Below are 23084 nucleotides of genomic sequence, written 5' to 3'. Positions count from 1 at the left end.
TCTTCACTGTAGTAGTTAAGCCCCGCCCTCCTTGTAAAGCTGATCTTAAGCCAATGAGAGTCCTTCGCGCGGAATTTCAAATACTTTTCAAATTCCGATTCTTTCCACGTAGTGAGATTGCTCCGCCAAATTTGTAAACAAAGTAGTCCCTTTAAGTAACCTGTTGTTAAAATTAGATTTTTAGCGTAAAAAATAACACACTGTGAAATCACAGTAACATGAAAGAGTACGTTTGACAAGCAAATTGGAATTAGTTAACGCTGACATTTTTGTGAGTTTCTGTGCGCGTGAAGTTGTGCGGAGGGATTTTGCAGCAACATTACGGAAGAGGACAGAGCACAAGGGACGGCTGTCTGCTGTAGCTTACGTTAAAGACTCGTCGATAGGTAGGGTGGTTAGTTCTGTTTTTAGCCTGATTATGATGGAATTTTAAAATTAAAAGGTATCATAGTCTTTAGCAGGTTTATGTTTATGGATAGACGAAAGACGAGGTATCTTTGAACGGATCTACAGGTAAGAGGTCACCGGTAATGATTGTTTAACGGCATTTTTTTTTCGCGTGTAAGCTTCGAAACGTTAGACTTTAACGTCAATAGATAACGTAGCGAAGTGATAAAACTTTACGTACCCTAGGGACACATTTCGTCTTGTAGCATAATTACCTGCTGAGAATATGCATATTTATGCCTCTTTTTGATAGTTTAAGCCACAAAGCCGAACTTTTGTGTCGACTTTGCACGTGGGCCTTGGCACAGTGTTTTAACTCGAGCCTTTACAGCAATAAAATAAAATACGGCGAAATTGCAATAATGTGAGTTATTTGGTTTTCTTCATGCTTCTATGTTTTCCAATACAATACGCCACATTCCTACCGCTATGTTCAGCTCAAATTTAACTTCTCATTTCTCACACATTAACTTCTATCTACTCTAACATTCTCAGGTAAACGCTGGAAAAATGCCCCTGCATGGTAAAATAGTGGTTATTAAGAGGAGTGGAGGAGACGGGACTGAGTTTCCTCTGACTGCATCGTGTTTGTTTGGAAGGTGAGCTCAAATAACTGTTTTCTGTTGTTTTTTTTTTGTTCCTTTTACTTTCGTAGAAGAATAACTTATAAAACAGCAATGGTTCTTCCCATAGAAATATGGAAGTTAAAAGAAGTGTGGATGAATGTTTGCAATTTCAGACTTCAATTCTGCATGTCAAGCTCTAAATTTATTACCTATCCCATGTATCCTACCACTTGTAGCACCCAGCTGTTTGTCTCTCATCTTCTAAATATGAATCAATAGTTCTGTCTAAATATTTGTTTGTAAATTACCTTCCATCCAGTTATTTATCCTTCATCCATCTGAGTCCGTTTCTGCTGCCGTTTTTCCATCTTGGCTTTCCTTTCATCCTTTCACTGTGATTTCCGCAGCTTTTATATTTAAAGTCTGCCAAAATATCAAAACTATGCATATTTGACAACAAGGAAAGCATAGAAGCCCACTTTTGAGGAACAAAAAACACAAGTTCTGTTCCTGTTGTCAAGGCGAGCGAATATACAATCAGCTTTGTCTAATAAAGTGAATCCTTTTTCTTTATATTTGCAGTCTTTTTAATTGTAAATTTTATGCACAAATGTACACATTTTACACTTTTTTTTAAATTACCTGCACAGTTGCACATTTCTTATGATTTATTTTTTTTCTTGGAAACAGTAAAAAAAAAAAATACAATGCTCAAAAAAATAAAGGGAACACTCAAATAACACATCCTAGATCTGAACGAATGAAATATTCTCATTGAATAATTTGTTCTGTACAAAGTTGAATGTGCTGACAACAAAATCACACAAAAATCAATGGAAATCAAATTTATTAACCAATGGAGGCCTGGATTTGGAGCCACACACAAAATTAAAGTGAAATGTTCCCTTTATTTTTTGAGCAGTATGTGTGTGTGTGTATATATATATATATATATATATATATATATATATATATATATATATATATATATATATATATTTCATTTAAAATAAAAAGGTCACATTTTTATTTTAAATGTGACCTTTAGATGTATTTTTGCTCTCCATTACATTTCACTGTAAACATATTCTCTGTGAAATGTTCCACTTGTTGACGCGTTTCCCTCTCGTCTTGCAGGAAGGCCGAATGCGACATTCGCATTCAGCTTCCTCAGGTTTCCAAGGAGCACTGCAGAATTGACTTGAATGAAAATAAAGAGGTGAATGCCTCTGCAAATATTGTTTGATCTGTGTTTACGCGGTCATGTTGGATGTGCTTTGAGTTGATGTTTCTTTGTCTCCCCCAGATCATTTTGACCAATCTGAGCTCAGCCAATCCGACCCGTGTCAATGGCGAGGCTCTGAGTCAGTCTGAGCGCTTGAAGCACGGTGATGTGATAACTATTGTCGATCGTTCTTTCAGGTAAGCAGGAAAATTAAAATGTTGCAGTAAAACTGAAAATATTGGACACATTTTTTTATGTCTTTCTTATTTTGTCAGGTTTCTTTCTAACTCTTACTGAGCACAACAGTGGTGGCCATTTATCAGCAGTGATATTATAATGTGGACATGTGTGCAATTAACTTGTACAGAAATTAATTGATTTGTTTCAAAATGATGCTCTGACAAAACCCGGTAGAAATACAGAACTTAATGTGATCATGCTTCAGTTTCCATCAACCTGATGAGGGATTGTGTGATTTTTATTTTTTTTCTAACAATATTTCAGGTTTGAATATGCGCCTACACAAACACCGAAGAAGAGGACTTCTTCTGGGGCCAAGTCTGAAAGTCTTAAGGTGATTTTAGCTTTTTATATTCTCTCAACATTGCCTGGTATTTAACACATTTTGAGCCTTCACTTCTGATAAAATAAATGTCATTTAGAGATATTTTAATGTGCTTAGGTTCTTCGAGATCAGCAAGTGGCTCACAGTGTTGTTGCCGCTGACGCAGGAGAAAAGAGAATCTCTGAAGTCTCTACAGGTAACACTGTCAGTCTCATGTTTGTGCTGCACATTTGATTGGTAGTAGGTGTTGAAAATCCTGTATGGAACACATCTGTGACATGTTAAGCTAACTATGATGTTGGATTGATTTGTCACACACAAGTAAGCCACTGTAGTGGTGCAGCTTATCAGTAGTAGACGATCTAAATGTGTCCCAAACTATGAAACTGAGATTTTGCTCACATGTCCCAATGTGTAACTTGCTTAAAAAGTACTTGGGGAGACGAGTCAGGGCTGCAGAGCAGGTGTTACAAAGATGAAGTCCATCTCTGTTGTTCTTTTGTGTTTAACATGGTTGTTTTGAGTACCTTTCTGTTTGGTAAGAACAATTAAGTAGAAAATAATGTTTGACAGTAACTTTGAAGTGTAAAAAATATATTTTTGTTTTGTTTTTCAGACCCTCATCTCAAAGATGGAGCTAACTATAACAACATCCAGCGATCCCTGGAGAAAACCTTGGAATTGGAGTCCCAGGAAGATGAGAAGAACTCGCCATTCAGTGATCTGTATCAAATGATCAAAAAGTCGTTGGATGTCAAGACGCCTCGCAAGTCTTCTGCAAGTGTGGTTCAGACACCATCCTCAAAGTTCTGCACTCCGAGACCGGGTTCGGTTGTCAAGAAGAGTGAAAAAGGGGTCGTTCTCACACCCAAGAAGGAAGAAGATCCCAAAGGTAAAGCCCCAGAGGCTGTTAAGAAACGGGGGAAGACCTTCCAGGTTCCTTCTGCTGAAGGCCCTGGACCCAGAGTGGAAGAAGCTGGAAAGTCTGAAGGTCCTTCACAGCGGAGAAGAATCTCAACTCCTCAGAAATTCACCGCGTCAGAGGTTATTGAGCAAATAACAGCTTCAGCATCTAAGTCACCGGTCAGAAGGAGAAGCAAGGAATACACACCGGCTAAATCTGGCGTATCCATGGAGCAAGAAGGACAAGCTGGAAAATCTCCCAAACTGGAAAATCCACCAAAGAGATCTCCTAAAAACTCCGGATCTGCTGAAAAAGGTTTTGCTTCTTCTTTTATTTTTTGGGATTAGCTCATATAAAACAATTAGTTAAGTACCACAGTTTGCATTTAAATTTATGTAAAGATTTATGTTTTTTTTTCTTAGCAAAAATGTCCAAAAAACGCAAGAGCGAGGAGCTTGGGAAAAACCTGCCAATACCAAACCTGAAAAGGAAGCGAGTTTCCTTCGGAGGCCACCTCAGCCCAGAGTTATTTGACAAACGCCTGCCGCCTGACTCTCCACTGCGTAAAGGGGCCAGTCCAAGGAGGAGCCTATCTCTCTATAAACCCAAACTGTCTCTTCTTAGGAGAGCTTCTGTCATTGGGTTGCTAAAAGTTAGTGAGAAGTTTGTCTTCCTGAAGCTGTTGTTTTAGGTCATAAACTTTTATTTAAACTGTTTTCTGATTTTTCCTCAGGAACAGAGGACCCCGTCACCCAAGTTCAAAAAGAGTGCTTCTCCCAAGACTCCAACAGGGAATGCATCACCAAAATCAAGGTCCACTTCCCCTGCTAAGAAGTCTCCCAAGGCTGCAAGTCCAGCTCAGAAGTCTCCTAAATCCAAGTCCGCTTCTCCCAAGGCGACAAGTCCAGCTCAGAAGTCTCCTAAATCTAGGTCCGCTTCTCCCAAAGCGCTAAGTCCAGCTCAGAAGTCTCCTAAATCCAAGTCCGCTTCTTCCAAGGCGACAAGTCCAGCTCAGAAGTCTCCTAAATCCAAGTCCGCTTCTCCCAAGGCAACAAGTCCAGCTCAGAAGTCTCCTAAATCTAGGTCCGCTTCTCCCAAAGCGCTAAGTCCAGCTCAGAAGTCTCCTAAATCCAAGTCCGCTTCTCCCAAGGCAACAAGTCCAGCTCAGAAGTCTCCTAAATCCAGGTCCGCTTCTCCCAAGGCGACAAGTCCAGCTCAGAAGTCTCCTAAATCCAGGTCCGCTTCTCCCAAGGCCTTGACCAGCACAACACCAGTGAAAACACCCTTGAATTCAGGCATCCAAACTCCGTCCGTCCAAGGTCGCTTCTCTGTGTCACGTATCAGGACCCCTTCTCCAGCAACAGCAGTTGTTCAACAGATGCCTTTGCTTGCTGGTACCCCAAAAATCCCTCTCAGGAGGAAGAGCATGAAGAGTGCATCACGGAGGACTTCAGGTGTTGCCAGGAGTGCAGTAAAAGTCTTTCAGAAACGAAGTGGCATTTCACGGGCATCAATGAAAGGTGTGTTAAATGCTGAAGTATAAAAGTAACTTTTTCTTCCTTGTGGGTACTATGGAAAGAACTTTGAGCTACTCAAAGCAGTCATATTTGTTCATTATCTGTGTTTCATTGATTCTACAGCTCAAAGTTCCTGGGCAAATATTGTAAAATTTGGACAAACTAAGGCTTCAGTTGTTGCTCCACCTGAAAAGAAGATCATACAGAAACCCTTGAAGAAGGTCGTGTCCAAACCACAGGTTTGTTCTTTAGATTGATCTGTTCAAACTGTTCTAAAACCACAACTACTGCTGAAGTGTGTGGGTTTTTTTTTCCCCTTTCAATCTGACAGACCCCCACCTGGAAACTAAAAGGCCATACGAGCACTGGACATGCAGATTCCCCTGCCACCATCCTTGTTGGGAGAGCTCACAAAAGAACCATTGTACATCCGACTGGAGCTGCACCAAAAGTGGTCATGAATCTTGCACTGTTCAAAAAGGACATGAAAATGGATGAAGATTTAACAGGTAGCTGTAGCTTTCTCTGTCACCACAGATTACATGTTGTGGATTTCAGTTTTGCAACTGCCTGTATCTTTGAATTTCAGGACTCTCTGAGATGTTCAAAACTCCAGTAAATGAGAAGAAAAGAAGGTCTTTGGTCAGTGAGAGCAGTGCCAAGAAGACGCCAATAGTGACTTCTTCTATGGTGGAACCGTCAGTGCTGAACACCCCGGAGGAGCCAGGTAATTTGGCCTTTCAGGTGATGCTATTGGAGCAGACTAAAATTGTAATTAGTTTTGCCAAAACAAACTTAAGGGCTGAAGGTTTCAAACATTTAACTTGCCTTTCAGATGAAATGATGGTGTCTCCGCTGAGCGTAGCGTCTACAGTAAAGAGTCAAAGGTACAACAGCGAGGCAGTCCAGCGCCTTCTCAGTGGAGATGAAGAAGCAAGTTTTGTCGGTGATGCTCCTGCCTCGGAAGTTTGTTCAGAGTCTAAGCACTCAGATCCAAAGGCGGGTTCTGTTAAAACTCCCAAACAGAAGCCAGAATTACCCGTCTGTCTCACTGGAGTCAAGAGGATCATGAAAACACCAAGACAGAAGGCTGAGCCCATTGAGGATTTGAGAGGAAAACTCTTGAAAACTCCAAAACAGAAACCTGTGCAACAGGAATGTCTCACTGGAATCAAGAGGATCATGAAGACACCAAGACAGAAAGCTGAACCTTTAGAGGACATCCGAGGAAATCTTTTGGTAACTCCTAAACAGAAAACCGAACAACCAGAGTGTCTCACTGGGGTCAAAAGCATCTTTGCAACGCCGAAGCAGAAGGTGGAACCTCTTGAAGACCTTCAGGGAAAACTCTTGAAGACTCCAAAAACCAGACAGAGCTCTGATGTCAGCTTGGATGGTGTTGCAGAGCTTTTCCAGACACCAATCCACCAGTCCCAGGTGCTGGGTCTTACCGCTGTTGAGAGAATGATGAAGACGCCCAAAGAGAAGACTACTCCAGTTGTGGATGTGGTTGGTATGAAGAGACTAACGAGAACTCCCAAACAGAGAGGTGAACCCGTAGAAAACAACTTTGGCATCAAAAGGCTGATGAAATCCCCAAGACTGAGAGGAAATCCTCCAGTGGAAGACTTTGAGGGACTTCAGGAGCTCCTGGAGGAGCCAGTGACCTACCTGACAGAGCAGCAGCCAGATAAGGTAATATCTGCAGCATTAACAATTGTAATGAATTATGAAAAATCTTTATGTTGAGTGTTTTGTCAAATGAATTTGTCTTATTGCTCTGTTTTAACAAGTATCTCTTGCCTTTCACATTTGTAGCCGTCAGATGCCATGGAAACGCAACCTCAAAGTGTCATAGAGAGCAATACAACTTCTACCCTTGCTTCTCTTGAAAGAAAATCTGTTCGTGGTAGGAGGGCAAAAGCTGTGGAACCCAAACAAGAGGAAACAAAAGACATGGTGTCTGCACCAGCTAGAGGAAGGAGAGGAAAGAAACCTGAGACCAAAGCACCACCTGCTGTTAGACACACCACAAGAGGCAGAAATGCAGAAGTCCCTGAAAGCAGAGATGTTGAAGAAAGTCTCCCAGAGTCTCCAAAAGTTGCTATGAAAAGACAAAGACCTATCAAAAGAGCCCAAGATGAGGCAATAGAGCTAGAGCAGAATCCTGCTGCTGAAGAGGTAGCGACCCCAGAACCTAAGATTGACTCAGTGCCAACCATTGATGTGCATGGAGGTCCGGCACTTGAAGAGAAAGCAGTGCTGAGGCCCAAACGAGGAAGAAAACCCAAACAACCTGAAGAACTGGCACAGCAGGAGCAGAAACATCCTAAGAGTGAGTCATTCTTCAATGCATAATTTCCTGTTTAATCGCTTATGACATTAACTGTCTACACCTGTTTAGTTTAGGAATATTGATACCATTAAACTGACTAATCTTATTTTCAGATGCAGATAAAGACAAGAGTGTTAACTCATCGGATGCTGAGCGTGTGAAACTACCTGAAGAGGAGAACGCAGATACAGAAGTTCCAGAAACTAGCTTGAGTCAGAAGAAATCTGAGAGAGGCAAAAGAGCTAAACCCATAGAGGCTAATGAAGCTGAGAAAACACAGGAAGCCGAGGAGACCTCCAATAAGCCTGTTCTTCCTCCAGTCAGAGGAAGGAGAGGAAAAAAGATGGAAGCAACAGCATCTCCTGCTGTTAAACAGAACACAAGAACCAGAAATGCAAAGTCTCAAAACACTGTTGATCATCCAGCAGTTGAAGCACAAGCAATAACTGAGATTTCCAATGAAGCCATCACCCCTCAAGTATCGGAGAAGTCCAATGAAAAGACGACGGACCCTGTAAGTTCAGTACAAGTGACGACCAAGCCACTCAGAGGGAGAAAAGCTAAAATAGCATCCACTGAACCCAAGAAAGATGAATGTCCTGCTGCAGATGCTGAAACTTCTCAACCCATTCCTTCTGTTGGTAAACCCAGGAGAGGAAGAAAAGCCAAACCTGATGTTGAGGAACCAACTGAGGTGGCAGAAGATACCTGTCTCCCTGTGGAGACCAAGCCTCCAATAAGGGCTAAAAGAGGAAGAAGTGTTCTACAGAAAGAAGACAAACAGATTGAGAATGACGAGATGACTTCACAGGAGACCTCTGAACATCAGGAGCCACCTAAGAAGTCACGGAGAACAAGAAAACCCGAGCCAGAGCCTCTAAAAACAAAGGAAGACATCATAGTCCCAGAAAAGGAACCTAGTGTTGATCAAAGTTCAGTTGCTGCAAAGCCTAGGAAAGGAGGACGGAAAGCTAATGCAGATGCTGTCATAGAAACCCCTGCGAAGTCAGTACTCCTAGCTGACGCTACAGAGAAACCAAAACGAGGCAGAAAAGGAAAACAAGTCCCTCAGGAGACCATCCCTGCTGAGAATCCTGAACATGAAGAGATCTCTGTGCCATCTCCTCAGGTCCATAAACCTAGTCAGGCAACACCGGTGAAACGTGCTGTTTCAGAAACCACTCCAGCTAAGAGAGGCCGCCGGGGTACAGCTCTTCCTCTGGGGGAACCCAAACAAGAACCTGCTCCAGAACCAGCCGTGCCAGCAAAAAGAGGAAGACGGGCTGCAGCAAAGCCCAAACTAGACGATGAGACAAATCCCTCCGAAAGCTCGAAGGCCGACGTCCAAGACCCAAAGATGACCAAGAAGGCGGTTAAGTTCAAAAGAGACCTGGAAATCCATGAAATTCCAAAAGCTACGCCGGTGAAGGCCGTTCGAGGCAGGAAGACAAAAGTTCCAGACCAGGCTGACGCTAGCAGCAAAGAGGGAACAAAGGAGGCCAGCAGCACTGAAGAGAAGAGACTCTCGGATGACGTCGTTGAGCCCGCCAAGAGAGGAAGGCGAGGAGCGAAGGTTGCAGAGGTGGTAGTGGAAGATATTGGAGCACAGCAAAAAAATCGACGGGGGAGATCAGCGAAGAAATGACTGTTTTGTAAATATTTCTCATCTTAATTACGGTTTCCCCAAATGTTTTTGTAATTCCAAATTTTAGGTATGAGGGCATTGTAGAAGGTAGTTTTATCAACTGAAAATTAAGCACTGCCAATACTTCAGTAATCCATGTTTTTAACCCTTTCATATTTTGTTTTATGGTTCTACAAATATATTGTCGCTGTGGGAAAAGATGTATTAAATTTTTTTTTTACTACAGTACAATTGTGCAGTGGTCTTTATTTACTGCTAAATGGTTCTCAAGTTGCATCAGACATGCTAGTTTTGAAAGCTTTTGTATAAAATATAATTTAGGTCAAAACAATATTGACCTAAATCGTAAGATGTTAAATATTACAGTGGTGTTATTCTGATTAATCTTAGCTGTGTGTTTCCAGAGTTATTTTGTACCTCTAGCATTAGGCTCCAAACAGACTTAATCTGGCCACATTTGGAATGTCAGCATAATGACACTATGGTCTGGTGTTTGATTATTAGTCTGCAGACTATTAAATCCATGAAAAACTTTTGTACCAACAGCTTTGATTTTGATTCTCCATAATATAAATAAACAATTTAAAACTATGCAACACTGATTTTTGTAACAGATTGCTTGATGAAATCTCTGGTAGTAAAATTATAGTTATTAAACACTGACTGCTTGGTTGTAATAAAACAAATTTAAACCACAGGTTCGAATAGCTCCGATAGTTTATCGTTATATACTGCTACAACCAGCCTAACTGGAAATCACTTCTGCGTGGTAGGAACCTTGTCAGGAAAACATTGTCACCCGAACAGATTTTGCTGGCGGACTGAACCCAAACGAAGACCTGACGCTGGAGGGAGATTTGAGCATGGCGCAGTAAGGGTAGCTGCCCTCACACTATCCGAGACTGAAGTGTTTAGTTTTTTCCATAAATTTTTAGAGAAATACTGGCCGCCATGTCTTCAGGCAGTGATATACAAACGACAACCAGAGGGTTCTGCTGCAAACTGTGTAACGTCAACTTACCGAACTGTGAGTAACATGAGCTAACCGGAGTACGCGCCTGTTTGGTTAAAAAGTTCTGCTTCAGGTCTTAAGCGTTCTATGAGCATTGTTTTTAATTTTATTATTGGAAATATATGTATTTATCTGAACAGGCAGTCTAGTGGACAACTGTAATGTTACGGCAGCAGTTTAAAGATAACATTTAAGCCCACGAGTCGAAGCCACGATTTAAATTATCACGTTATGGTCCAAACAATCAAGGAAAATACTGTTGTTGTGCAGCAGATATTGCCGTTTACACAGAGGAGGTAAGACAAATTGTGTTGGATCCAAACATATTAATGGAAAGTTGGGTGGAAGGAGAAACTGTTGGAAAAAGGTGGACAAACAATAGGGATAACCAAAACACTGAGAGGAAGAGTACCCAGGACAGAGGCTGCAACTGTAACGTTTGTTCTCTCTCTTGTTCTGATTTGTTAGATATACAGTAAATTGATTTGACACTGTAGCAATCTTACTGCTATGAAGTTCAAGCAGTGAGTTGAGAAATGTGGGGAAAAAATGTGGAAAATACATCTGTTTGAAATGTTTGTTTCATCTTGCTGGGTTTTAGCACATTGAAAAATAGTGGTTCCTCCACTGGGCATGGAGGAGAAAGTGTGACCGCCAGGTTCACTACATCTAACTGTTTTTTAAAGTTTTATTATAAAGTAAAACATAAACATAATGACTATGTAGCAGTTGTAGTTTAACAAAATATCACCTAGAGCCTCCAGGCTTAAAACCCACCAATGTGTTTCAGGATAAACCAGAATATTTAAAGATTTGTGAGAATTGTTTATCATATTTATTTCTTCATGTAACAGTAACAAATTAAAAACAATGTATTTCTACAAAATTGAAAAAATAAAAATGGGATTAAATCGTAGTCCTGTAGTTTACATTATACCAAACACAGATAATGAATTTTACAAGTATCAGACATGTTGTGTTACTCAAATGTAGTTGTCTGGTCTGTCTAATAGTTGATTTTCTTGTTGTTTTTTTTAATGACTATCCAGTGCCGAGTGTGGAGCAGCATGTGAAGGGGCGGAAGCACCAGACGCTGAGAGGGGTCCGCTCCACCAGGAAGAGCCACGAGGAGCACAGTGTGTTTGTCAGCGGCATCAAACCACAGATCTCCTCGACCGACCTGACCGAGTACTTTGAGCAGTTTGGGGCCGTTTCTGATGTCATTGTGGATAAAGACAAGGTTGGTCCGCTTCGGCTGGTCGCAGTGTGCAGCTTTTGTTTTTGTGACTTTATTAGAATTTCTTCAGAGCGACTGATGAGATGCTGAACTGTTCCTTTGCCAGGGGGTTTATGCCATCGTTCAGTTCAGTGAGACAGAGAGCATCCAGGCGGCTCTGGCCTGCGTCGAGCACCGGCTCCAAGGCCTGAAGCTGCGGGTTAAACCTCGGGAAAAGAAGGAGTTCAAACTGATTCCCAAGAAGAAGAACGATCCTCAGAGCCTCCAGCAGATCTTTGACCGGCTCAAACCTGAGCTGTGTCAGCTTTCTTCGGTAAACCTCCACTTCATACCAGACTCGTTTTCCTGAAGCACATGCTTCATATGATGTTGATGTCTTGCTTTTCTGTCCCTACTGGAAAATAGCATAATGCTATACTTTCTGTGAGCAACCACGGCCTTTCTTTTTTGTAGTAGGTCAAGAAGTTTAATTTTATTCTCACCTGACCTCTGCAGCTCCTCCAGAGTTGCCACATTCCTGATTAATGCTCGCCCTGCCTAGCCTGTCGGTTTACCCACCATGTCTTGCTAGGTTAGCAGTAGAGTCGGGCAATATTGCCGAAAAAATGATCACAATACATTTTTTTTCTGTGTTGAACAATTTCAGTCTTTCAAATGAAACAGTGCAGGTTATAGGATGGCAAGTTGAGAGTGGTGGGCACTGCTAGCTAATATGTTAGTTCTGCTAAAGCGCTACACCAATACAATATTTACTGAAAGCTAATGCTAAACTGCTAACTTCAATTCAAATTACATCTGCTCTTGAAAGACTACAACCCTTGAGCACTAATTTAGTTTTGACATTATAATTTACATGTTCAATAATCCTGTCTGTGTTTTATGTCTTTCCTGTATGCTTCTTGCTCTAAATAAAGTTATGGGGGAAGAAAGAGGAAACAGAACTGCTGCCTAAACAGACTTCACCAAATTCAAAATAAGAGCATGAATATAAACGCAGTCGATAAACAAAACTTCAACACTGATCACAAGACAATCAAGTAAATTATCACTACAGAATTTATCTGAAAACATGAATTCATGGAGAGCTAAGTGCTAAACGTTTTCAAAGCTAAGCTAAAAATGATCTCCGCCATTAGTGGAAGTGTACTCACCACTGCAAGCTGAAAGAAATAAAAATAACAATTAGTTATTAAAAAATAAATAATTATGTTACAAGACAACAAACAAAAAACTGCAGTTTTTTTAAAGGAGGAAAACATTGAGCTAATTCCCATTAGCTGTACAGTTTAGGAGGGAAATGTTTAGGATTGCTACATATTTGAGCCAACCGATTGCTGTTGTCGTTTTCTGTGTTATAATAAAGTGTTGAAATGTTTTTATGCGTACCAACCAGACTCCTTCCATTTTCAATTGAACAGTGCTGGATTAGACTGGATTGTCTTACAGCCTAATCCTGCGTTAGCTTGTCTCTTCTGTCTGTCCATCTAAAGTAAAGTTGTGTTGTAATGCGATGAAATGTAGAAAATCTCAAGGTGAATAAAATCTGCCAGTGTTCTAATGTTTATCTAATTCCATTGGATTCTATTCAAAGTCTGTAAGCTGTTTTTATGTAGTAAAAAATATGCATGAGTGATTGTTGCTGACGTAGCTTGTGCTTCCTCCCAGGTGGATGCCCAGATGAAACTGCTGGTGGAGCGACTCCAGCTGGGAGAGAATGAAAAGAAGGCCAGAGGGTTGGTGGTCCAACTCCTGCAGGAGGTCTTTGTTGAATTCTTTCCAGGTAACTGCATGACCTTAGTATGAGAGACGTCCACTTTTCATGATGTTTAATCTCTATTTTCAACATTCCTGTGGGTTACAGACAGTCAGATTTTGCTCTTTGGTTCATCCGTCAACACTTTCGGCATTCACGCGTGCGACTTGGACCTGTTCCTGGACCTGGAAAACACCAAGACGTTCCAAGCACGGGCTAAGACCTCCACAGAGCAGGTCTGATGCTCTTACCCTCATCTCGACCCGTCCAGATGTCATCCTGGATGGGTCGAGGTGAAGCTTTGCTCTCTTCCTCCTCCCTCCAGGCAGGCGAAGGCGTGTCAGACGACGGCCGCTCAGAGGACTCCATCCTGTCCGACATCGATCTGTCCACGGCGTCTGCGGCCGAGGTCTTGGAGCTCGTGGCCACCATCCTGAAGCGCTGCGTCCCCAGCGTGCACAAAGTCCACGTGGTCAGCACCGCTCGCCTCCCTGTCGTCAAGTACCATCACCGGGAGCTCAACCTGCACGGAGACATCACCCTGAACAACAGGTTGGTGAGGAATATGGTGTTTGTTTGTTTTTTTTATGAATGCATTTTTCTGTATGTTTTCTCCTATCCTCTCTGTTGGTCAGACTTGGTGTGAGGAACACCCGCTTCCTGCAGCTGCTGTCGGGGCTGGAGGAGAGGCTGAGGCCTCTGGTGTTCACCGTCCGATACTGGGCCAAGCAGAAGCAGATAGCTGGTAGGATTCCAGTTCAATTCCAAAACACTTTATTGATCCCAGAGGGAAATTAAATGTTGCAACTCATATAAATTCAAAAGAATTACTGTAGATGGTGATGGCATCTTTAGATTTTCCATTTGTAAATGTAAAGTATTACATGTTCATTTAGGTTATTTCAATATTCAGCCAGCAGGTGTCAGTAGAACCACACATTCCTCCCTAACAATTCCTCTAAACTCATTTATCTTTCACTTTATTTCTTATTAATTTATTTTACCTTCTTTTTCTTTCTTTTTTTTAACTTAAGCCTCTGTAAAGAATAAAGAAATCAAAATTACGGCTCCTTTTGTGTTGGGTCAGTAAACTTAAATGAACTCTTATTAAAGCCGTTCTTCACCTGAAGAGCACGCTAATTACCCTCGCTCTGTGCCAGCTCTCTTTGAACTGGAGGCTGGCGCCGCCGCCGGGCCTTTCATCACAGGAGTCGGGCGAGCGTGATGACATGTAAAGCTGCAGCTTTGACCCACAATGGCCGTCTGAAAGCAATCGCTTTGATCAGCGCTGGCAATTTACAAAAAAACCAATAATCATAGGAAATTATCGTGTGTCACAATGAAGTTTTCCCAACATCAAAACCGATTGTTGAACTCCAGTTTTATTAGTTTGATTGGGCTGTTGTTTTTTTATTATTATTTATTTATTTCCACATTATGGCTGATATTCTGGTCAGAAGTTGAAAACTGTAGAAATATGAAAGTTTTATTTACTTATTGTAAAGTATGAAAAGGTAAAGCAACATCAGACTTGATGATTAGTATTAAGTCTGATTAACTCAATGTTAATTGCTTAAATATTGATTAATATTTTAAACAATATTTTAGTATTTGCTTAAAATATTGTGAATTTTTTAAGCAAAAATTCACAATATTTTTGCTTAAGCAGTTTTAATACGAGATGCATTTTCTCTAATCGGCGCACGGTCAGAAATACACACAGCCTCAAATATAAACACTGAAGATGAGCGATAAATCAACTGGCAAATGAACAAAAAAGAAATCAGTCAAAATAAGAATCAGCTGGTCAGGCTTTTTAAAGATCGGCGTGGAAACTGCAATCGGTGCAGCTCTAATAAACACTGCATCGAGTTGCACCTGGACCTCCTGCTGCCACGAGGTCCTGGAGTAATCCTGGCTCCATATTTGACCGTTCTCATCAACAGAACCAGTTCAGTTTATTTCAACTTGTTTCATCTTTTCAACATAGTTTGTAAAGTTTCAGTTGACTTCATGTCTCGGCCATTCCACATTAACATCGGTCACTCCAAGACTGGTTCCAGTGTGTGTTCAGACTGGTTCCAGTGTGTGTTCAGACTGGTTCCAGTGTGTGTTCAGACTGGTTCCTGTGTGTGTTCAGACTGGTTCCTGTGTGTGTTCAGACTGGCTCCAGTGTGTGTTCAGACTGGTTCCAGTGTGTGTTTAGACTGGTTCCAGTGTGTGTTCAGACTGGCTCCAGTGTGTGTTCAGACTGGTTCCAGTGTGTGTTCAGACTGGTTCCTGTGTGTGTTCAGACTGGTTCCTGTGTGTGTTCAGACTGGTTCCTGTGTGTGTTCAGACTGGTTCCTGTGTGTGTTCAGACTGGTTCCTGTGTGTGTTCAGACTGGTTCCTGTGTGTGTTCAGACTGGTTCCTGTGTGTGTTCAGACTGGTTCCTGTGTGTGTTCAGACTGGTTCCTGTGTGTGTTCAGACTGGTTCCAGTGTGTGTTCAGACTGGTTCCTGTGTGTGTTCAGACTGGTTCCTGTGTGTGTTCAGACTGGTTCCTGTGTGTGTTCAGACTGGTTCCTGTGTGTGTTCAGACTGGTTCCAGTGTGTGTTCAGACTGGTTCCTGTGTGTGTTCAGACTGGTTCCTGTGTGTGTTCAGACTGGTTCCTGTGTGTGTTTGGGATCATCTTCCTGTTGGAATTCCAAGTGTTTTCCTTCTCAGGGATTTTGGTTATAATCTTCTAGAACAACCCAGGCAAAACCAAGACTTTAAACCAATCATAGCTATGAACATGCAGTGATCAGCGTCACTGTCCACAGTGACGTAATTAAAAATGATATATTTCAGCTTCAGTTTCTTCATGAGCTTCATTGTGCAGCTTAGTCCAAGTGATGTGAGAGAGAAAAATGTGAATAAATAGTGAGAGTTGATGAAGATCAGCATGAGTTCACAGATTTCAACCCATAAAGCAGCTGGCTGCTCGCTCACACGGCTTTTATTGGTTTATGCACAGCATGCTGGGTAAAAACGGCTGGATGTTCCTTATAGGGAGACGCTGCGCTGTGAGTCATCTCATAATACAGCGGCTGCAGCAGGTTCAGTCAGATCCATGATGTTGAGAGGAAAAAAAAACACCAGCCACTTTTACAGTGTCCTCATTTCCACAGATCATAACATCCTGATGTTTAAAGAGGATTGAGCAGTTTTGGCTTAACTACTGCTAACATCTAATGGCCTTTTTTTTTTTTTTTTTTTTTTTTTGTCAGTTAACGATTATTCGATTACTAAATTAGCTGAAGATTATTTTGCTAATCGGTTGGTCGCGATGTATCGTTTCAGCTCTGATCTGATGGTATAAAGTGTCTGGTTGTTTCCTGATAGCAGCTTGTGACCTGCAGGTAACCCCAGCGGCGCCGGGCCGCTCCTCAACAACTACGCCCTGACGCTGCTGGTCGTCTTCTTCCTGCAGAACTGCCGGCCGCCGGTGCTGCCCACGGTGGACCAGCTCAGAGACATGGCCTGTAGGTGCTGCCTCAGTTCACCAACACCGTGTCTGCATGTGCACAAAGCTCAGAGTGCTTTTATTTTATTACAGGGAGAAGAAACACTGATTAACATGAGAACATTAGTCTCTCATGAAACCACGTCGCCTGTTTCATTTTGTCAGAATGAAAACATTAAAACACATTATTCATGAGAAATACAAGATCAGACTCTCAACTGCACAATCATGTAAATCGTTTGCTGCTGTGAAATTCATTCTCCCGATTAACAGAAGAGAGGCTCGTTGCCCAGGCGATACGTGTTCTAAACCCAGAGCGTCAGTCAGAGCTGAGGGAGACCTGGTGACTCTGGAGGAGCTGCACAGAGCTGCTGCTCAGCTGGGAGAATCAGGGGACGATACCGATGCACATCTGAGTTCCAGTATCGTCCGATCCGATACAGAAGATCAGCACTGAATTGACTTGAAACACTTAATTTTAAACAGAGACATAAATGTACTAAAGTAAAAATGTATTTGATAACTCTGCACCAGAACGGCACACAGAAAGACACTTCAATACGTACGCATATAAACCGTTTAGTGTTGTATAAACATTGAATCCAATGTTTCTCCTTGATCTTAATTAATTAATTTTAATCTGGGATATAAATCCAGCTCTAAACTGTTAAATCTGTTGTGTTCACCTTCATGTTGAAGCCACTAGTGGTCAGATATTGTTTTCCACCATAAACACGTTTGTTCCTTTAGAAAGTTTTTTGGAACACCGTTCAGCTGCCGCCTCTAATTTGAGCTCCAACCTGAGGTCTCCTCAGGGTCTGAGCTGACTATTGGGAACCTTGATGATGTTCATATCTGCATGTTTTGCAGGTGAGGAGGAGGAGTGTGTGATCGATGGCTGGAACTGCACCTTCCCCAGTCAGCCCATTGCAGTGCAGCCCAGCCAGAACACTCAGGACCTGTGTAAGTCCTCATGAACCAAACACAGTTCATTTCCTTCTTCAAAGATTTGCTGCTTTTTTGTCTTCACACCAAGTCTTACAGGAAGTTAAGAGACAGTTGATTGTTTTTCCACTAATCAAACTGGGTAAAAAAAAAACTACATCTGAAAATTGAAAGAGAACACACCACACTTTTCAGATGTTTGGTTAGAGAATTAAAAACCAGTAATCATTTTCCTTCAGTGGCGTTTTAGTTTTGTGGTGGAGTTTGGCAGATCAATCCAGAACTATTGATACCAAGCTGGTTTCAGTTTCAGATCAATATTATAAGATCAATACTATGGCTTCAGATTCCTTCTTGAAATTTTTGTATCTTGGTTTCTCAATTTTTCCCGATTTTTTGATTTGCTCTCAAATGATCTTTTTTTTTTCGTACTTTCCTGATTTTTAAATAAATAGTTTTTATATGTTGTTAAAGTATTTTGTAGACACATAAACTTTATACAAATTCTGTCCGAGGTTTAAAAACAATTCAAAGGAAAAAATACCTAAAAGTCAGGAGTTGTCAGTGGGTGTTTGGCTGAGTCAGTTGATGTTAGGATGTAACAAGCTTCGTCTTCTTCACATTGGATATAGAAGGTGTTTTTTTCTTTGATTAATATTATGATATATATTTTCTCATTTATTTTATTTTTCCTGTGACATTTTACTTGTTCAAAATAAATCAGGGTTTCATTTCGTCTCGTTGCTCTCTGAGGTTTGACATGTCCTCCTCCCAGGTTCTCTGCTCGCCGGCTTCTTCTCCTTCTACACACAGTTTGATTTCCCCAGCAGCATCATTTCCCTCAGGCAGGGCTGTGCGCTTCCAATCACTGACTTCCTGTCGCAGGCTAAAGACGGCAAAGCATCGCCGGAGGGGCCGGCCTCCGAGCCTAAGCTGGGCCCCCTGAACCTGTTAGACCCCTTCGAGCTCTCCCACAACGTGGCGGGGAATGTGAACGAGCGCTCGCTGTGTAGCTTCCAGAAGGCGTGCCAGGAGGCCGACAAGTTCTGCCGCAGCCCGCGCTACCAGAACAAGAGCTCCAAGGGCAAGTCGTGGGGCCTGGGCCGCCTGCTGGCCCCGCTAGGCGCCGCCCAGCAGGCCCACCCGGAGCGGCTCGTCATCACCATCCCCTTCAGGACCGCTGCCCTCCCAGAGGGGCTCCGCGGGGAGCTGCACTCAGCAGGAGACGGTTTCAGGCTGCTGTGGTCCAGGAAGGTCTGCTCCGCCGTGGAGGTGGTTCTGAAGAACGTCCTCAGGTGTGAGCTGGAGGCTTCCACAGCACCCGGGCCAGAGGAGATGGAGACCACGCTTAACGACAGCACCCAGAGCGTGGAGTCTAACAGTGACGGCAGCCCTCAGCGCACCGGCGCCAAGAGGCCTCTGCCGTCAGGCAGCGACGACTCGGCGACGCCTCCTGGCAAAAAGCTGAGACTGGCGAGAACAGCGAAGGCCGACTTCCCGCCCTGGGTCTGTGTCCAGAAACACGCCGTGTGGGTGGGCAGGCGGAAGGTGAGACGGGAGCTGGTGAAAGGTCCGGACATCAGACCGGAGGGCAGCTGCCTGGAGCTGGAGTCACAGGTCACAGCCTCCATCGCCGACAAAGAGCCGGAGCTAAAGGACCCCCTGGAGTTCAAGGTCTGCCCCCAGACGGTGGGCGGGACAGAAAACACCAGGCTGCTGCTGAATGTAGAACCAGGAAGTGACAAGGCAGGGGTTTTTCACGACTTCTTTCACTTCCTGGAAGTGTTTGTTCCCAAAATGGTGGAGACGGTGCTGGAGAGCGGAGCGGGCAGCGCTTAGCGCCAGACCCACTTCACATCCGTCACCAATGACGACACAAACTCTGGAGGGAATAGGAAGGAGATCTACTTTAACTGCTCATTTCTTACTGTATAAAGGTCAAATTACTGTTTTGTTTTATGCCGTTTGTCCTGTGAGTTAATCAGGACTTCCTCTGATGGTTGAACCTCTTTTAAAGTTTGAAACTTGGCCTTGCTTTTGGTTTGATCTACTTTCTATGGATCCTTCAAATTATGAAAAGGACTCAAATGAAAATAAATAAATCCACTTCTCATTCTGAAACTGTTGTGCATTTTATTCACTCAAACATCATCTTGAAGCCAATATATGAACTTTCTCTTTGAGACTTTGTGTCTAAATCCTGCGTGCTTCCTGGTCGGCTGATTTGTTCTGGTCCCATTAAGACAGATGAGGGTAATCACTCAGATGGGCAGTGTGTTTTATTGCAGCAGACCAGACTGGAGCTGAGTGATGCACACAGCTCCCCTCTGCTTATTAACACTATTCATCTCACTTTTTAAAGGGCCGTACGCCCAGCCAGCAGGTCGGAGCTGAAGGTGGCTTGGAGATTTGACACCTGTGGCTGTTTTGTAAATGAAGCACAAACTGCTGGATGGTTTAAGAACTGCCTGTTTGTTATATGTCTGGTGTAATAGAGGAAAATACATAAGATCAAACATTTAGAGCTAAAGTAGACAATGTAGGTGTCTTAAAGCTAGAAAAAGCCAAAACATTTTTATAAAATTAAACAAAATATTTCTTTTAAAAATTTAGATTTTTTTCTGTATCTTCTTAAAATTATAGTCCAACTCTTTTTTTTTTCCAACTAAAGCATCTTTTGACAACAACTTGGCCTAGTATTTTAGGAAGGTGGAAATGTGAACTCTTTGTTTAGAAAATCTACCAAACTCTTAACTTTTTCTTCTGTTTAAATTTATGATGAGATGGTTTTTAATCTGTATCGAAGTCGATGTATTTTGCAAAACTGCAATAGAGAATCGTTTTTCGTGTCGCATCAACAGCCAGAAGTTACTACTGGCAAAAACGACAAGAAAGGCGGTAGGAAGTGGTTAGAGGATGATTATTTATTTGCTTTTTCTTATTTTGTTTTTTGTTTTTTTGACAATATCCAGCTGCAGCTCTCAGAGTTCATCAAAAGTTGTCATTCCAACATGTTGAATCCATAACTCAACATGTTGGGTTATGGATTCAGATTCCTTCTTGAAATTTTATTTTTGTATCTTGGTTTTACATGGCCAGCTGTAAAGCTAAATGTTGCATATTGACTCCTTCCTTGGAAAAATACGTTCCAAATGCACCTTTATGTCCAAAATGACGGCATATAAACGTCTGATGGCATTTTTATTTTTTAGATTTACCCACAATGCAATAGATCTGTGAAAAAGTCTTGTTTTTTTCTGAGTAAACAGCGCCCGGTATCTTTCCCTAACATTCCAGCTTTCTCTAGTAGAATAGATCAGGTGTGTCTGATGTACGGCCACACACACACACACACACACACACACACACACACACACACACACACACTCCGCTCTAAGCCTGGGATTCACTGTGATTGATTTCAGAACTAGAGTTGTGTTCACTTCTGGCCAAAAACAACAAAACAACCTTTATTTTATTTATTTATTTATTTTATTTATTTATTTACTCCGTTGAAACTCACAAGAGTCATTTCTCTCAAGCTTTCTGTCATCAACAACAGCAATCCTGCTGAAATGGGCGATCAAGTCCACTCGCAGACAACACTCCGTTTTTTTCTCATTAATTAACCAAACGCTCATTTTCTGTCTCTACTAAAAACTCACTTAGCCTGTAGTTCATATGATATCTGTGTGAATGTGGAGGCCGGAGCTGATTTATTTAGAGTGTCGTTCAGTTTGTGTCCAGCGGGAGCATCGACATTGTTCTCCCACCGAGGTCTTCACAGCTTTTTGGGAAATGTCTGTTCACCATCTGCCGTTAGCCCTCCGTTCATCACAGCTGTGACTCACGTCGGTTGTGACGTCACGCGTATTAGTGGAGAGATGCGGCTCGTTTATGGTCCGGCCAGTCATCCGCCCCGTGACCAGAACCGACGACATCTCGCTCGCTGAGAACATTATGGCGCTTCAGAGGGAGATCGGTTTACTAATTGCACGCTGACTTCCCAAATGTGTCTCACATTTGAGAACATCCTCTGAGGTAGAGTTGCTTCGAGCCACTCAGTCCCTGTGTTTTTACTCAATGGAAATGATTTAAAAGAACAAACTTTTCTCTTCTGCGAACCAAAGGGAAATAAATGAAGTAGCACCTCGTTCCAAGCCAAATAAGAAATGTTTCTAGAACCTGCTCTGGTTCTAGTAAAAGTCTTCTCTCATCTGAATTCAAGCACACAGCTTAACAAACTTTATTAGTCATCACGAATTTAATGACATTCATGGCTCATCTAAAGATGAAACGATGTTTGGAGGTCTGTAGCTACTGACTCCACTGTCATCCCTGGTCCCTTCATTCCTGGACCAACCTGGAACTCAGTGAGATTCTGAGAGTGACCCATTCTGTTCCAAACCTGGCTGATGGATTTTATACACTTGAGGCTGAGGAAGTTGTTGAAACACTGGAAGGATGGATGACCCATTATTTTGGACAATGTAGTGCGTAGTGTTTGACATATCTTGTGAGAAACACATTATATATTAGGTGGTCGAACATGGACTGTATCATTCTATGTTGATGGATTCTTTCCATAATCCATAAAATTACGCAACTTACAGAAATGAATTTGCTAAATGGAAATGCACCAATTTTTTTAAAAAATTACTTTTGTCCCCTTTTTTTGCTACAATGAGATGGTTTTTCATCCGTATCAAAATAGATGTATTTTTACAAAGTTGCAACAGAAACTTTTTTCCCGTCACACATACAGCTGGAAGTTACTACTGGCAAAAACGACGAGAAAGATGGGGGAGGATGACTATTTGTTTATTATTTTGTTATTATTTTTATTATTATTGTTCCGTTGTTGTTTGTGACTTTGTGCAGCTGGCTCCACCAGAGCTCTCACAGTTCATAAAAAGTTGTATGTCATTCCAACGTATTGAATCCATAACTCTTCTGTAAAAGGGCCGACTACAGTTTCGCCCTACACGTAGCCGCTCCAAAGTAGGCGGGGCTTGTTGCTCCAACGCCTGATTGGCTGATAGATGTTGAGCTCTATCATCATGACTGAATTAAGAATATATCTCATGTAGCTGTTTAAATCTGTCGTTGCAATTGTTTTTAATGACTTATTGCATGGTCAAGCGTATTCACATGGGATTTTAATTTAATTTCTTATTTAATGGAAACATACGGAGCCCCACAACTGAAAAATAGTTTTTTCGACATTAGCCATTCTTAGTAACTTAGAAATTAATAAATGCCGTACAGATTATTCCTTAAAACTAGCAAATCTGACTCTGAATCTTGAACTAGAACTTCAACATAATCAGTTTTGTATGACCACTTTTTCTTATACACTGTGATAGACAACAAGTAATGCTTAGTTCACATTAACTATATGTATAAGCTACAAAAAACAATAGAAAACCCATTTAGAGGACAA

General features: G+C 42.0%; 2 protein-coding genes across 2 annotated transcripts; both read left to right on the top strand.

The window, feature by feature from the left end:
* Positions 1-331: 331 nt before the first annotated feature.
* mki67 (marker of proliferation Ki-67) lies at positions 332-9429 on the top strand. Its single transcript, XM_014996264.2, has 15 exons — positions 332-513; positions 943-1046; positions 2151-2232; positions 2320-2435; positions 2743-2812; positions 2921-2999; positions 3420-4022; positions 4130-4359; positions 4441-5227; positions 5348-5463; positions 5556-5733; positions 5814-5951; positions 6060-6919; positions 7043-7559; positions 7673-9429. The coding sequence occupies exons 2-15, from the start codon at positions 958-960 to the stop codon at positions 9202-9204; spliced, it is 5397 nt and encodes a 1798-aa protein (XP_014851750.2). The 5' UTR covers positions 332-513; positions 943-957; the 3' UTR covers positions 9205-9429.
* A 531-nt stretch (positions 9430-9960) lies between these two features.
* Positions 9961-19762, top strand: tut1 (terminal uridylyl transferase 1, U6 snRNA-specific). Its single transcript, XM_014996263.2, has 10 exons — positions 9961-10231; positions 11266-11456; positions 11560-11766; positions 13119-13233; positions 13315-13442; positions 13532-13758; positions 13842-13951; positions 16593-16715; positions 17567-17659; positions 18417-19762. The coding sequence occupies exons 1-10, from the start codon at positions 10156-10158 to the stop codon at positions 19478-19480; spliced, it is 2334 nt and encodes a 777-aa protein (XP_014851749.1). The 5' UTR covers positions 9961-10155; the 3' UTR covers positions 19481-19762.
* Positions 19763-23084: the final 3322 nt, after the last annotated feature.

This window comes from Poecilia mexicana, unplaced genomic scaffold (genome assembly GCF_051168715.1).
Source record: "Poecilia mexicana isolate PSO_F unplaced genomic scaffold, ASM5116871v1 scaffold_19, whole genome shotgun sequence".
In the NCBI taxonomy this organism is placed as follows: Eukaryota; Metazoa; Chordata; class Actinopteri; order Cyprinodontiformes; family Poeciliidae; genus Poecilia; species Poecilia mexicana.
The sequence above is the reverse complement of the archived record's forward strand: the minus strand, read 5'-3'. Positions and strand labels throughout refer to the sequence as shown.

What these genes read in the sequence shown, in the direction of transcription:
- mki67 (XM_014996264.2), top strand. Translation starts at nt 958, where the DNA reads ATGCCCCTGCATGGTAAAATAGTGGTTATTAAGAGGAGTGGAGGAGAC. An exon ending in ATTGTCGATCGTTCTTTCAG is followed by an intron (nt 2,436 to 2,742) that starts GTAAGCAGGAAA and finishes ACAATATTTCAG; the next exon opens with GTTTGAATATGCGCCTACAC. An exon ending in GAACACCCCGGAGGAGCCAG is followed by an intron (nt 5,952 to 6,059) that starts GTAATTTGGCCT and finishes CTTGCCTTTCAG; the next exon opens with ATGAAATGATGGTGTCTCCG.
- tut1 (XM_014996263.2), top strand. Translation starts at nt 10,156, where the DNA reads ATGTCTTCAGGCAGTGATATACAAACGACAACCAGAGGGTTCTGCTGC. An exon ending in TCATTGTGGATAAAGACAAG is followed by an intron (nt 11,457 to 11,559) that starts GTTGGTCCGCTT and finishes TTCCTTTGCCAG; the next exon opens with GGGGTTTATGCCATCGTTCA. An exon ending in CCAGAACACTCAGGACCTGT is followed by an intron (nt 17,660 to 18,416) that starts GTAAGTCCTCAT and finishes TCCTCCTCCCAG; the next exon opens with GTTCTCTGCTCGCCGGCTTC.